A 15,596-nucleotide genomic window follows, 5' to 3' on the forward strand; every position below is an offset into this window, starting at 1 on the left:
TATGCAGAAATACACAATGATTTTTCCACCCTATTATTTCATAAGTGCTGTCATCTCATAATAAGTTAATATGTTCGGTCACTCATGGAAAAATACAAGCAGGTAAATGAAAAAAAATTAAAAGCTAGATTTTATAAAAATCAGCATGTTTTGAACCCAGGGAGTTAAATAATTAACTTTCTGAACCAACGACTATTGTTATTCTTTTAAAATCATGGAAAGTACAAGAAGTTTGCAAAAAATATGATCATTAAAATGAAAAAACAAAAAACAGAAACCTAGACTACTCCTCCCTGAAACAATCAAGCAGAGGTGGTGGGGGGAGGTCACATGCTTGCCCAGATTTCTGCCAGGGTTTATATATTTATATTTTTCCAGGGAAGTGGGTTCAGAATTGTGCCCCTCCACCCCCAACAGTTACCTGTGGCTTCTGCAATCATGTCAGTTTCCATAGGCCAATCTCATTTCAGTCATTAGTAAAATAATGAAACAATCAGACAACCAGAACCATAAATAGTAAACATCCCCAAACAGTGAGAGCTATTGGGCCGTGGAGCACTCTCTCAAGAGAAGTCCCCAAACTTCACTAATGTAAAACAGGGTGAGCAAATCAGACCACGGGGAACAATAAACAAGAACTTGGTTTATGCAAGAGTGTCCCCCAAACAGTCGTTTATCTCAGCGAGCCCTTTCCCATTTGCAGGCATACTTTCAGTACAGGGTGGAGCACTGGTTCATGCTGGACGTTTCCATTCATTTTCACACAGCTAGAAACCCGCGTGCAAGCTGGGGAGTCGGGGTGCCGCAGAGAGGAGCCTTAGGTCGTATTGGCAAACCCGAGCACTCAAGCCTACTATGAACAGGGGCAGACTCCAGCGAGGCCAGAGCCATGACAGGAGGGGACCCAGACCCCTTCCCATCAAAGAGGGAGAGTGGCAGCCAACGCCTCCCCACCCATCCATCCCTCTTCCCGCCTTCCCCTGTCCCTCCTCCTCCTCCTCCTCACACAGCCCCAGCACCGTAACCCTCACTGCGCCAAACACGCTCCCCTGCGCATGCTCAACCGGCGCCACCCGAGAGACGTTACGGCGCATGCTCAGTCACTCGAAGGTCTCGGGGACAGCCGGAACCGCCGCTGCGCATGCCCCGTCCCGCTTGATCCGGAAGTGGTTCTTTTGTTTCGTGACACGTCGCACCGGAGGAGGGTGAGGGGCGGCAGCCGGGGGGATTCTCTCAGCGCTGCGAGGAGGGGTTGCCAGGTGAGGTTGCGGCCAGGTAGGGGCCGCTAGTTCCCTGTCCCTCCGCGGGGCCGCTCCCCTGACCGCGAGCGGACACCAACGGTGAGCCCCTTCCCCAGCCCAACCTATTCTCCCCGGGGCTCGACCCACCCGTCCCGCGGCTCTCCCAGGCCCCTCACAACAGCTCCGAGTCCCTGCCCCCTAGCGGGAGATTGAGTCGGGGTCCCTGCTTTCCAGAGGGGGAAACTGAGGCACAGAGGCGTGAGCTGATTGGCCCCAGGTTACTGGGAGTCAGTAGCAGGAATTGGGGGTGGGCGTACGGATTGGGGGGGTCAGGGCCATGAACGTGCTGTGTGGGCAACACACATTTTGTTGTTACTTAAAGCTGTGCCTCGTACTTGTGGTGTAGCTCCCTGGCTGTATAGCGCCTGTTGTTGCTTGGACCGTTAACACATCTCCATTGTAACTATTAATCATACCGGTGACACATTTAACTTATTTGTTATGGAAGGAAACACTATATCCATTATAATCTACGTCTTTTGATCTCTTACGGCGCTGTAAAATGTTATACATTTACACACACAGAGATGTAGACACCATTTTTAAAGTATTACATATATCAGAGGGGTAGCCGTGTTAGTCTGTATCCACAAAAACAATGAGGAGTCTGCCATATCAACAATTTATTAGAGTTGTATGACAGCCAGAGGCCAAAGTAACCCTTTGTGACTCATACAAGCTTTGATGTTCTTATTTTACAGATAATTTGCAATGTCTGGGTTTGACAACTTCAATACAGATTTCTACCAAACAAGTTATAGCATTGATGACCAGACACATTCCTATGATTACAGTGGAAGTGGAGAACCATACAATAAGTAATTTGTACATTTTTTTTCCATTCTCTAACTTGTATAGTATTAGTTTATCCTGTCTGTGATTGCATTTCTTTACATCTCTAACACTTAAACACACACTAACAACAAAATTGTTCTAGATAAGAATGGCCATACTGGGTTAGACTAGTGGTCCATCTAGTCCAGTAACCTGTCTTCTGACAGTGACCAATACCCAGTGCTTCAGCGGGAATGAACAGGGTAGCAATTATTGAGTAATCCATCCTCTGCCATCCTCTCCCAGTTTCTGGAAGTCAGAGGCTAGGGACACCCAAAGCATGGGGTTGTGGCCCTAACCATCTTGGCTAATACCCATTGATGTACCTATCCTCCGTGAACTTATCTAATTCTTTTTTGAACTCAGTTATAGTTTTGACCTTCACAACATTCCCTGGCAACAAGTTCCACAGGTTGACTGTGCATTGTATGAAGAACAACTTCCTTTTGTTTTAAACCTGCTGCCTATTAATTACATTGGGTGACCCCTGGTTCTTGTGTTCTGTAGGAGTAAATAACACTTCCTTATTCACTTTCTTCACACCATTCATGATTTTATAGATCTCTATCATATCCGCCCTTAGTCATCTCTTTTCCAAGTTGAAAAGTCCCCATCTCCTTAATCGCCTCTCATATGGAAGCTGTGCCATACCCTTAATCATTTTTGTTATCCTTCTCTGCACCTTTTCCAATTTTAATATATGTTTTTTGAGATAGGGTGATCAGAGCTGCACACAGTATTCAAGATATGGCTGTACCATGGATTTATATAGTGGCATTATGATATTTTCTGTCTTATTGCTCTCTTTGCAAATGGTTCCTAACATTCTGTTAGCTTTTTTTTGACTGTCACTGTACATTGATCAGATGTTTTCAAAGAATGGGGGGAAGCAGTAGATGTGGTATTTCTTGACTTTAGTAAAGCTTTTCATACTGTCTTGCATGACCTTCTCATAAACAAACTAGGGAAATATAACCTAGATGGAGCTACTATAAGGTGGCTGCAGAACTGGTTGGAAAACCATTCCCAGAGAGAATTTATTAGTGGTTCACAGGCAAGCTGGAAGGACTTATCGAGTGGTATCCCACAGGGATCAGTTCTGGGTCCGGTTCTGTTCAATATCTTCATCAATGATTTATATAATGGCATAGAGAATACACTTATAAAGTTTGCAGATGATACCAAGATGGGAAGGGTTGCAAGTGCTTTGGAGGATAGGATTACAATTCAAAATGATCTGGACAAATGGTCTGAAGTAAATAGGATGAAATTCAAAAAGGACAAATGCAAAGTACTCCATCCAGGAAGGAACAATCAGTTGCACACATGCAAAATGAGAAATGACTGCCTAGGAAGGAGTATTGTAGAAAGGGATCTGAGAATCCTAATGGATCACAAGCTAAATAGAAGACAATAGTGTAACACTGTTGCAAAAAAACAAATATCATTCTGGGATGTATTAGCAGGAGTGTTGTAATCAAGACACGAGAAGTAATTCTTCCGCTCTACTCCCCTAAATGTCAGGGTAGTTAAGCACTGGAATAAAGTGCCTAGGGAGGTTGTAGAATCTATCTGGAGATTTTTAAGAACACCTGTCAGGTATGGTCTAGATAATACGCAGTCCTGCCTTAAAGTGCCTTAAAGTGCAGAGGACTGGACTAGAAGACTTCTCAAGATCCCTTTTAGTCCTACAGGTCTATGATTCTATGAAGTAGCAACAATGACTCTAAGATCTCTTTTTTTTTTTTTTGAGTGGGAACAGCTAATTTAAATCCCATTATTTTGTATATATAGTTGGGATTATGTTTTCCACTGTGCATTTGTCAACAGTGAATTTCATCTGCCATTTTGTTGTCCAGTTATCCAGTTTTTTCAGATCCCTTTGTAACTCTTCATAACCTGCTTTGGATTTAACTATCTTGAATAATTGTGTATCATCTGTAAATTACGCCACCTCACGGTTTACCCCTTTTTCCAAATCATTTATGAATATGTTAAACAGCACTGGTCCCTGGGGGACAGTCCTATTTACCATTCTCCATTCTGAAAACTGATAATGTATTCCTACCCTATGTTTCCTGTCTTTTAACCAGTTACTGATCCATGAGAGGACCTTCCCTCTTATCCCATGAATGCTTTCTTTGCTCAAGAGCCTTTGGTGAGGGATCTTGTCAAAGGCTTTCTGAAAGTCCAAGTGCACTATATCCACTGGATCACCCGTGTCCACATGTTTGTTGACCCCCCTCAAAAAATTCAAATAGATTGGTGAGACATGATTTCTCTGTACAAAAAGCCATATTGACTCTTCACCGACAAGTCGTGTTCATCTATTTGAGAAGGCATGAAGGCTTAGAAAGGGGAATTTCTGTGTGGGTGGGGAAAAGCAGGTAGGGAAGAGGTAGGGGACAAAGAGCAGGAGGGTCCAGAGGATCACAGTGCTGTAGAGGTGTCTGAGTTTTCCTTCCATAGGGGTGCAAAAGGAGATTTGCTTGTGGAGGGTCCCTTTGTAATGAAGTTAGACATTTTTTCTTAAATGTCTCTCTACAGTCTTGGCAGTTTCCTTCATTGATGTGCAGAAAGAACTTATTAGCATTAAATTATACAATGTACTTACACTTACATAATGAGTGGAGAAAGAGAACTATTGAAGAACAACACTGTATTAGATATACAACATAACAATACTTTTATGTAACATCTATAAGAGGAGGTTTCTCAGAAGTGATTAGGTACCCCTCTGGGTTTCACAGTAGTGATTCTTTACTGGTGAAATTTTGCAGTACTAGTTTCAGGCTACCTGTGAGATAGTAAAGTGCTAAAATCTTTTTATTTTGAAGTGTGTGGGCGCAACCACACAGTTCAAACAGCTTGTATTCAAAAGTCTTCTGTGACCAGAGTTTGGGAAAATTTGAGTTAGAAACTGAAATATTACTAAGGTTGTCATCTGCATCAGGTCATGATGGTAGATGTCATAATGTGTGCTTACTCTCTGAATGTCATAATCCTCATCACATGTATGCTAAGAGTGGTGTCTGATACAATTGTTATATGGGAAGGGGGAAGATAGTCAATTTGACCAGGCTGTCTTAACTCTATGAAAATATCATATGGTAAGCTTAAACAATATGAAGACTTGGGATCTCCTTTCAAGATAGAGTTCTGTTAAATATAGGATTTAATACTGAGTATAAATTCATGCTGTCATTTGATAAATTATAGGAATCAGATATACAACTGAAGGGGCTATATTTGAATTGACAGATACCTTTTGCTAGTCTTCTGTAGGCCCAATCTTGTCATATTTTCAAATTAAATGGGCTTGGATTAATTTTGGCCTGAAAATGCTACTACACCTCTACCCCGATGCAACGTGACCGGATGTAACACGGCTTCGCATACAATGTGGTAAAGCAGCGCTCTGGCGGATCAGTGCGTCAGCTCCCAGCCGCAGCGCTCCGCTTCCCGCCATTGGTGAGTGCGGGGAGGTTGGGAAAAGGATGCCCCCCATACTCACCTGCGGCAGGAAGTGGAGCGCCACGGCTGGGAGCTGGTGGAATGGAGCGGGCTGGGGCTGGGCTGCTCCGCTTCCCGCCGCTGCCGGTGAGTGCCTATCAGGGGGTCGGGCCGGGGGGGTAGGGGGGGTGGATAGAGGTCAGGGCAGTCAGGGGACAGGGAGCGGGGGGGTTGGGTAGGGGGTGGAGTCCTGGGGGTGATTAGGGACGGGGGTCTCTGGAGGACAAGGAGCAGGGGGGCCAAAGCAAGTTCGATATAACGTGGTCTCACCTATAGCGCGGTAAGATTTTTTTGGCTCCGGAGGACCGCCTTATATTGGGGTAGAGGTGTACTTGTAGGCATCTAAATTTTTTATCACTATGTGATATCTGATGGTAAAAAGGTGTAAAATCTTATAAGCTAAGCAAGATTTGACCGGATTACGTAAATTAGAGACCTGGAGATAAGGAGTCCATAAACCCATATACCTTTTCAAGTCACACTTTACTCCTTGTGGTGGGTTGGGGTGAGTGCATCTGTGCAGCTACACATTTAGGGTGGGAGGAGCAATTAACTTCACTTAAAAAATTAGCTAAACAAGATTGTATATTGTATATTAAGTTGTTATCGAAAGAGTGTCTTATGTGACTGGGGAAAGGTTTACAAAAAATCTGTGCCTGCCAGTAATATTATGTTGTTCTCTACAGACAATATAGTGGCTATGACTACTCTCAGCAAAGTGGATTTGTCCCTCCAGAGATGATGCAGCAACAGCAGCCTTACACAGGGCAGATTTACCAGCCAACACAAACATACACTCCAACTACAGCACAGTCTTTCTATGGAAGCAATTTTGAGGATGAACCACCCTTACTAGAAGGTATAACTTGTTCTTTACTACTCATCTCCAAAACTGCCCCTAACTTGGGGGTAATCTGAGAAGTAAGGAATGTACTCTCTAGTTAACTAACTTCTAATTATTTTTTTAATTGCATCTGTCATGCCTGCCTCTGAGTTCCCCTGCCAATTTCTCACTTTACAGTCACATTATCTTTATTTCTCTCCCCTATTGGTCTGTGAAAGTCACACAAATTAAATGGGAAATTGACTGTACATGGCATTATGTCAAATGTGGGAATAAAAGCACAGATTTTTTTCCTCAGTCTGTTATAATAGGTGTTGTTTGCAACAACAAAAGGTTACTTTTTTTTTTAATTGATAGTGCCTCTTTAATTATAAATAACTGACTTTTTGGCGTTTAGAAGCCAAATTCTAATTTGAGGAAGGAAGTAATAAAGATGTAGGATATGTAGGATACATAGAATACAAGGTGCCGGAATTGATAGATATTGAGAATACTTGGACTGATGGCTGGATTTTTCACCTTCTCTATACATTGTTATGCTCTCAGTCAGAGTTTGTGACAAATTACCTTTCCTGTTACTAATGACGAGGGAAGTACACTTTGGATGGAAGCAGATCATGTACATTCTATTACTAAGCAAAATTCGTTTACTAATCTACATAGCTAGATTTGAGTTGGTAAATCAAAACTGTACAATGCAGAGGGTCAGTCTTAGAAGCAATCCTGTCATTGGGTCTGCCCAAGGAGATCTGATTGCAGAATCTGGGCCTTAGAGACTAGCAGTCCCTCACTCCTGAGTAGTTGAGAACTGGAGTGCCACAGAGACAGTGCGCTCAACCCCCTAAAGGAGAGATGGAATGTCTCCTATCATTCTTTGGTCATCTAAAGAACGGCACTTGATAACCTTCATTGTCTTGCCTTCAGTCTGGAGCAGATTTGAAAGTGACGGGGCAGGAAAAAGAAATGGTGAAGAAAATGGGGGCAAAGGAGAAATAAAAAGGGAAACAAATCTGCATAATTCTTTTCATGTAACCTGTAGAATTAGGGATCAATTTCGACCACATCTGGCAGAAGACACTAACAGTGCTACACCCATTAAAAGTAGCAGATGGCAGCATCATGAATGAGACTGATTTGGCAGGACCAATGGTCTTCTGTCTTGCCTTTGGAGCCACGTTATTGCTGGTAAGATACAGATTGCAAAATATTAATGTATTAATCATAGTCCAAAAACATTGAGAAAAGCTAAATTATCCTTGGGTCTCTCATAAGAATCTCCATGGCCTGGAAGTCACAAAACAGGCCTTGACCAAGGATTTATGGTTCATTAGTACATGATTTTGGGCCTGATTCAAAGCCCCTTGATGGAAGTCTTTCCATTGTCCTCACCACGCTTTGGGTCAAGCCCTTCAAGCTCAGTATGTAATGTGCCATGTTGCTTTATGTAGTGACTTCTTCGCATATCTTGCTTTTGTGTAATATGGCTTCTATTGTCATGAAGACTGAGGACCATAGTCACAAGGGGGGGGGGGGGGGGTCAGATGACTCATTGTCCTTAGTTTTATAAAGTTAAATCTCCAATTTTAACCATATTTCAATTTCTTCTCCTTGTACAAATCAAGATGTCTTGTTTGATGTCAGAAACACAGTTTCAATAGAATGTAATTGTTTTATTTGCACAAAATGTTCTAATTTGGTTGCTTTATCTATGGTTTTGGCTCTTGATACATATTCCGTTTATACATTTAGTAGATTTTTCTATCATGCCAGTTTCTGATGTACTGAAATTTTACTTTGGGTTATTCTAGTATTTCTTTGTTCAGTATACTTCGGCGTGGTCTATACTGGGGGCGGGAAGAGGGCGGATCGATCTAAGTTACGCAATTTCAACGTAGCTGAAGTCGATGTACTTAGATCTACTTACCATGGTGTCTTCACTGTGTTAAGTCGACGGCTGACACTTTCCCATCGACTCTGCCTGGGCCTCTCGCCTTGGTGGAGTACCAGAGTCGACAGGAGAGCGCTTGGTGGTCGATTATCGCATCTAGACTAGACGCGATAAATCGACCCCCACTGGATTGATCGCTGCCCGTCGATCCAGCGGGTAATGTAGAAAAGCCCTTGGTTTATTGGTGGTGGTGTTTTTAGCTGATTGTCTTTAAGAAAAAAATTACTAATAAAGGAGGTTCACAATTATTCAATTACTTTTTAAAATTATATTGCTATGGTTGACATAGACTTGGTGGACACCACCAACAATGTCAGCATTATTAGGCATGATTTACCACCAAATCAGCAAAACAATAGCCAAAACTGTTAATGTTTGCTGATTGACCTATAGGCTTCAATGGGAACAGACCTGGGGTCTCCAACCTTTTTATGCCCAGGATCACTTTTTGAATTTAATGGCAACCCAGGATCTACCCCGCCCCACTCACTCACTCTCCCCCCTCTCTCTGTCACTCACTCTCCCCCACCCTCACTCACTTTCACTGGGCTGGGGGTAGGGGGTTGGGGTTCAGGAGGGGGTGCAGGCTCTAGGCTGGGGCTGAGGGGTTTGCAGTGTGGGAGGGGGTTCCGGATTGAGCCTGGGGCAGGGGGTTGGGATGCAGGAGGGGGTATGGGGTGATGGCTCTGGGAGGGAGTTTGGGTGCAGGAGGGGGCTCTGGTCTTGGGCAGAGTGTGGGGGTACAGGGTGCTGGCTCTTGAAAGGGGTCAGAGCTGGGGCAGGGGGTTGGGGTGCTGGCTCTAGGAGGAGGCTCAGGATTGGGGTCAGCCTCTTGGTGGGTGGCACTTACCTTGGACGGCTTCCAATCAGCGGTGCAATAAGGTTAGGGCAGGCTCACTGCCTACTCCCAGCTGGGGCCAACGTGCCCCTGTGGGGGCATGTGGCTACACACGGTGCCCCTCTCTGCAAGCACCGCCCCCCGCAGCTCCCATTGGCCACAGCTCCCCGTTCCTGGCCAATGGGACCTTCGGGGGCAGTGCTTGCAGGCAGGAGCAGCGCACGGTAGGAGACCCCTGCCCCCCTGTGGCCAGGCTGGCCGCTTCTGGGACAGACAGGGTGCCTGCCTTAGCGGCAGCCTCACTACACCACCAGAGATCATGTTCGACTGGGAGATTCTCTAGAATCGACCAGTCAATCGCAATCGACTGGTGACCACTGCTATAGGTGTTTTGCCAATTAAACTTAATTGGAATAAGATTGACCTAAAGTTATTACTTTTATCTACAGGGCTGAACGCAAGCATAATCTTTCATCATTGGTATCAGTGAAGTATAAAGCAATATTTAGTTTTCTGAAGCTTAAATGATTTAGTATATGACAAAGTAGGAACAAGCCAACTTCCTTGTCATTGTACATTTCAGTATTTTTAATAAATTTCAACTTTGCATGCTTATTTTTAAGGAAAATGGGGCCCCTAGTATTGAGGGCCCTCGTATTGAAAGGAACACATTCTCTCTGTAATGGACAGTTCATGAGGTGTAATTTTATCTTATGGATTTTCAAGTGTCTCCTTGACATGCTCAGCTACATTTTATTCAATCGGTCATCAGCAAGAATATTTTAGTTACTTAAACTTATCTATTAAGTTGCATTACCATTTGTTTTTATTTTGTAATATTAACCACTTTAAGACTCAGACTTTAAGGTCAGAAGGGACCGTTGTGATAGTCTAGTCCTGCACATTGCAAGCCCCAGAACCTCACCCACCCACGCCTGTAATAGACCCCTAACCTCTGCTGAGTCACTGAAGTCCTCGAATCATGGTTTAAAAATGTCGTTACAGAGAATTTACCATTTACACTAGTTTAAACCTGAAAGTAACTCATGCCCCATGCTGAAGGCAAAAAAACCCCAGGGTCTCTGCCAATCTGACCCAGGGGAAAATTCCTTCCCGACCCCAAATATGGCGATCAGTTAGACCCTGAGCATGTGGGCAAGACCAACCAGGGAAAAAATTCTCTGTAGTAACTCCGAGCCCTCCTGCTCTAGAGTGAAGAAAATAACCACTTGTATGTGTTACCAGTTTGAGAGTGAAATGAAAACTGATCTGAAAATGGTCATGTGTACTGTAGGCATAACAGGTAGGGTTAAGACAATAGGAAATGCACTGAAATGAAAACAGCTGAGAACGTGGTATATGGGAGGATATTACAATGGTGGGTATATCACTTAATAAAACTCAGGATTCTGTTTATTGAATGTCTTGAATTTTTTGCAATATCAGGCATTTGGCTGATACTGCCTCTGAACAGCATTGCTTTTGGGTCTAGAACTCAGCGTGTCATAGCCTGCTTTTCCCAGATATCTCACTATTTCTCTATAGCACTCAGTCATTTGGTACAGTTATTTTGCTCTGTCTAAAAATTAAAGAATGAAATCCTTGTGCTTTGAGTACTGTAGTTCAAACACTTTCCTATCTGCCAATCTAATGCAGTCACGCAGCTCTGTCCATATTGGAGGCATTCTTAAGCCGTGTCTCCAAGTCATGCTCTGAGAGGATACATACCTAAATACCATGGAATCAGATTTTTAAATAGTGTATTAACACTATTTTACAAGACCAAAAATAATTCTAGATAGGAAACAAAAAACTTGAAATATTTTATGATGATGATGAATTTACACTGTGCTATAGCTATGCATGGCACTCCACAAAAAACAATTTACCCCCTTGAGGCAAAAATCAAGAATCTGAATCATTGGTAGAGATGGAAAGAGTTATGTCACATGGAACATTTTTCAGTGCATTGCTAATTTACATTTTTTATTTAGTAGTTGATCATTTCCATAGTAAAGGTGCTGATAAAAAAACATTCAGATAATCTTCAGAGTAGGATCAATATGCAAATATAATGGAGTAAATTAAGCAGAGTTCATAAGATTTTGTAGCCCAACTAGAACTACGTTACATAAGCACACTAAGTTTGCAGCTGGTTAGATGCACCACTTTTTGTAATTGAAAACTGATACGGTAAATATGCCTATTGGACATTATACAAGTACTCTGTTTGGATTATTTGTGGGATGCCTTTCTTAATCCTCTTCATCTTTATCCTCTAAATTCTACTTCAGATTCATCACTAGGTCAAAGATTACCACAATCTTATACTCTCCTTATTATTTGTAAAATGCAGTATTTAGTCAACTTTAAAACAAAACATGTTTAACTTGTGTTACTCCTCTCATCTTTAGGTTGGTAAAATTCAGTTTGGGTATGTGTATGGAATTAGTGCAATTGGATGTTTAGGAATGTTTTGCCTGCTGAACTTAATGAGCATGACGGGCGTCTCATTTGGCTGTGTTGCTAGTGTCCTGGGATACTGTCTTCTTCCTATGATCCTGCTTTCCAGTTTTGCAGTTATATTTTCTTTGCAGTAAGTATCAATACTAACTATTTATAATAAAAGCCTGCTTCCATATATTGTGGATTTTTCTCCCATTGCGGGGGAGTTCTGTTAGATGGAATTTATACTATATTAATAAAATAATTGATTTGTCAAATGAAGTAAATGCTTACACAGCATGAACACTTATTCACACTGTCCATTTTCAGTTATTACAAATTACTTTTAGATTCAAATTATAGCATACTTCAGACATATTTACTTGTCAAACAACTCAAACAAGTTGTATATCAGGATATAGAAAGCTAAAATAATTTAAGAAATATAGATTAAATTTTAATTAATGTTGAGTCTGGAAAACTAAGTTAAATGCCCAGCATAAAAGAAAATCACTAACTTCATTACTCATCACAGAAAGCTACTTGTACAGAAGTACAAAGGAACACCTTGTTTTGAGTTTACTCGGTTCTAAACCTTTTTGTACTTACAACTTAATTTGTCTTTTTTAACTAGTCATTCTCAAAGCTTTACTGAATAGTAATACTAATTTTATATTTACTGAAATTCCTTGTACTTTTTATTTAAAAACCCTCAATGATAAAATTCAGTATAAAGTTTAAAAACAATCAACCTTTGAAACATATTTAACTTACTAGAAAATATTCTAATTCCTGCATTCGTCTAAGCGCGCGCACACACACACCTACCTTTTTAAACTGCTCTTTTCTTGTATGTTACAGGGGAATGATGGGAATTATTCTCACTGCTGGGATTATTGGATGGTGCAGTTTTTCTGCTTCCAAAATCTTCATTTCTGCCTTAGCAATGGAAGGACAACAGCTTCTAGTAGCATATCCCTGTGCTTTATTATATGGAGTCTTTGCTCTTATTTCTGTGTTTTGAACTGACTATTCTGATTACTGGACTTCAGTGGGCCAAACTGAAAAAAAAAAAAATCAACTTGGAACACTTAATTGGACCAGCAAAGATCTACGTCGCTGCTATCATGCAAACTTAACTCTTGAATTGTCTGATGGAGCAATGGAAACAAACATGTCTCGTTCACTTTTATAGGACTCTTGAATACTGTTTGAATTGACCTGCAGTGTCTATAGCTTTAAGTTTTCATGCTTATATAGTTAAAAATGTAATGTTTCTTTACCATTTCTACAGCCTTTAGAAAAGTAACTTCGGGGAGTTTTGGGAGGGTTGGGGGCGGGAGAAGTGGGGTTGTAGTTATATTTGGTAGGTTCTTAATCAGCAAAAGTAAATGAAACTACAGACATTGCAGTCTTTATTCAAAAAGAAAAACAATCTTTGGCCAACCCAATTCCTGTCACCTCTATTGCAAAGAGTTTCTCAAGCAAGTTGAAAATTGCATATTTTCTGTATTTTAACAAATACTCTTTAAGCTGTTATTTATACAATGTGTTGGTATTTCAGAATTCAATATGCAATTTAAATTGTTTAATTTGAAAACAAATCCTTTAGTCAAAAGTATACAAATAAATTTCAGACTTGAAATGTGAATGTGTTTAGATATTAGCATCAGTTTAAGTGGCTATACCTTATCTTGGGTTTATCAAGATAACTTGCAGGAGCTTGTTCTAATAATGCACATATTAATGGCTCAAGAGTAGACTTTTTTTTTTTTTTTGTATTTACTTCCAGGGAAACCACCCCCACCATTTTGAAAAGCATATTAAAGTGTCATGGTTGTCAGTATTGCAGTTACTGTAAAGGTCATTTGATGCATATTGATTAAATTTTCCCCTAAATAATTCTGAGATGGTACTGGAGTTGACTTTCTAACCCTCTTTCCGCTTTATGGTTTTGAATGACCATAACGACTAGAGAATTTCAGCTATTAAAATGAAATTGGAACTTTCACATTGGAATAAACCACACTTAAATAAAACAGCAATACTCTTCCCTTCTGGTTACTCTTTTGATACATTTGAATTAGTTTTTTACTCTGCTTAATCTTGCAGTAAAAGCATAAACTTGTTTTTGGTGACAGTCAACTCTCAGACTCAGCATTGTCATAATTTCATGGAAAAAATAAGTAGGAAAGGGAAGATGGGTAGTGTTAGTTTATACACTTTTTGCTTAGTTTTAAAACATGCATGAAAGAAACCATTCTAATTTTGTTTTACACACTTGTGGTTACGAAATTCTTCTTTCTATGAGTAGAGTCTGGTTTAAAGATTCCAATCCTGTCGCTGTTTGGGAAATATTGGTGAAATGGTAAAAGCTCATATCAAATACAAGTTCTTGGCTGAGATTTTGCTCTTATGGTGGTGTAAATCTAGAGTAACAGTTGACTGCATTGTTGTTACACTGGTATAAAACTGGAGTAACTATCAGATAGTATAATCTACTTGTACAGTTTTAGAGTTGAATTGCCAATCAGATACGTGTAGTTTTAAATACTTTTTGATAGGACTAAAAGAGGGGAAATGACTTACCATTCAACTAGTTCTTAATATTATAGAGAGAGGTTATAAAAACACTTTACATAATTTGAAATTTTGCATGTCTGGAAACTACAGTTTACTGCTTTGAGTAGCTGTTGTAAAAACTTGTGTAACTAAAATATTTCTGGTATTCTTTCACTAGTCTTTGCACAATGACTAGGAAAGGGTCTTCCCAGAAAGACTGCTCTGTGTAAACATTAAGGCCAAGTTACTTATGTATTCCCTGGTGAGAAATATTAATACTACTCCATCTAACAGAAGTGAAGCTGTAATCTATTTTAACTTAAATGATTGTTCCACTTTTCCTTCTCTGCCCTAATAGTGTTTGTTTCAACAGTTAATGCTCATGTGCCAAGGTAACACAGTCATCCTGGAAATAACTTCTTGACAAACTGTCTGCACTTTTGAACCTTTTTTTTTTAAATTCAGTTGTTGAATCACAAGGGACGGTAAGTTCTGTGTTTGCAATTGGCCTTATTTTAAAGGGAGATTTAACAAAGCAATCGGATACTAAAAGCTACTGCCATTTTCAATGCAAGCTCTGATCATAACATTGCAAGTGTCTCTTACTGTTGCATGGATGGTGAGTTTTAAAGGGACAGTATAAGAGACACTTATTAACCCTTCTCCCGCTTGTGGGAAAGTGAGTATAGGTAACCATCTCGCAGTAACATCCGTGGAAGTTGGGCCTGCTCTTCAGAGATGCTGAACATCCCCATCTGCAAATCCCACAATGGGAACTGGATGCTCCCATATCCACAAAGTAAGGAGAGAATTTTATCCTTAACTGATCACATATTAATTCAGTGTGGCAGACTTCTCAAAATTGATTTGAAGTGTCATATAATATAGTATAGCTATATGCTATGAGCCATAGTAGATACTACACTATACACCTCTACCCCGATATAATGCTGTCCTTGGGAGCCAAAAAAATCTTATCGCGTTATAGGTGAAACCGCATTATATCGAACTTGCTTTGATCCACTGGAGCGCGCAGCCCCACCTCCTCTTCCCCCCCCCCCCTCCGGAGCGCTGCTTTACCGTGTTATATCCGAATTCGTGTTATATCGGGTCGCGTTATATCAGGGTAGAGGTGTATATGCCTTAACTTTGAATTTCTTTTCATGAGAGTAGTTAAGATTGTCAACACAGTCTTATCCTATCAGTGCCTTATTACAAATTATCCAAATCAATATTAGGAAAATCAGTTTTCTTTACTTTGTCATAAAGTTAAAAACATTTTACTCAATATTTTGTAGTTGGTTTTCATCA

General features: G+C 40.8%; 1 protein-coding gene across 2 annotated transcripts; it reads left to right on the forward strand.

Annotated features, from left to right (window-relative positions):
- The first annotated feature begins 1,120 nt into the window (after nt 1–1,120).
- YIPF5 (Yip1 domain family member 5) lies at nt 1,121–14,625 on the forward strand. Of its 2 annotated transcripts, none has more exons than XM_005302853.5 (6): nt 1,121–1,259; nt 2,003–2,119; nt 6,335–6,507; nt 7,532–7,677; nt 11,693–11,874; nt 12,585–14,625. In XM_005302853.5, exons 2-6 carry the CDS (start codon nt 2,013–2,015, stop codon nt 12,745–12,747), a joined length of 771 nt encoding a protein of 256 aa, XP_005302910.1. In that variant the 5' UTR covers nt 1,121–1,259; nt 2,003–2,012; the 3' UTR covers nt 12,748–14,625. The 2 variants fall into 2 exon arrangements, with proteins under 2 accessions (XP_005302910.1, XP_005302911.1); XM_005302854.5 differs by having other exon boundaries at nt 1,158–1,340.
- The last annotated feature ends 971 nt before the right edge of the window (nt 14,626–15,596 follow it).

The sequence above is a fragment of the Chrysemys picta genome, chromosome 8 (assembly GCF_011386835.1).
Source record: "Chrysemys picta bellii isolate R12L10 chromosome 8, ASM1138683v2, whole genome shotgun sequence".
NCBI classification, from domain to species: Eukaryota; Metazoa; Chordata; order Testudines; family Emydidae; genus Chrysemys; species Chrysemys picta.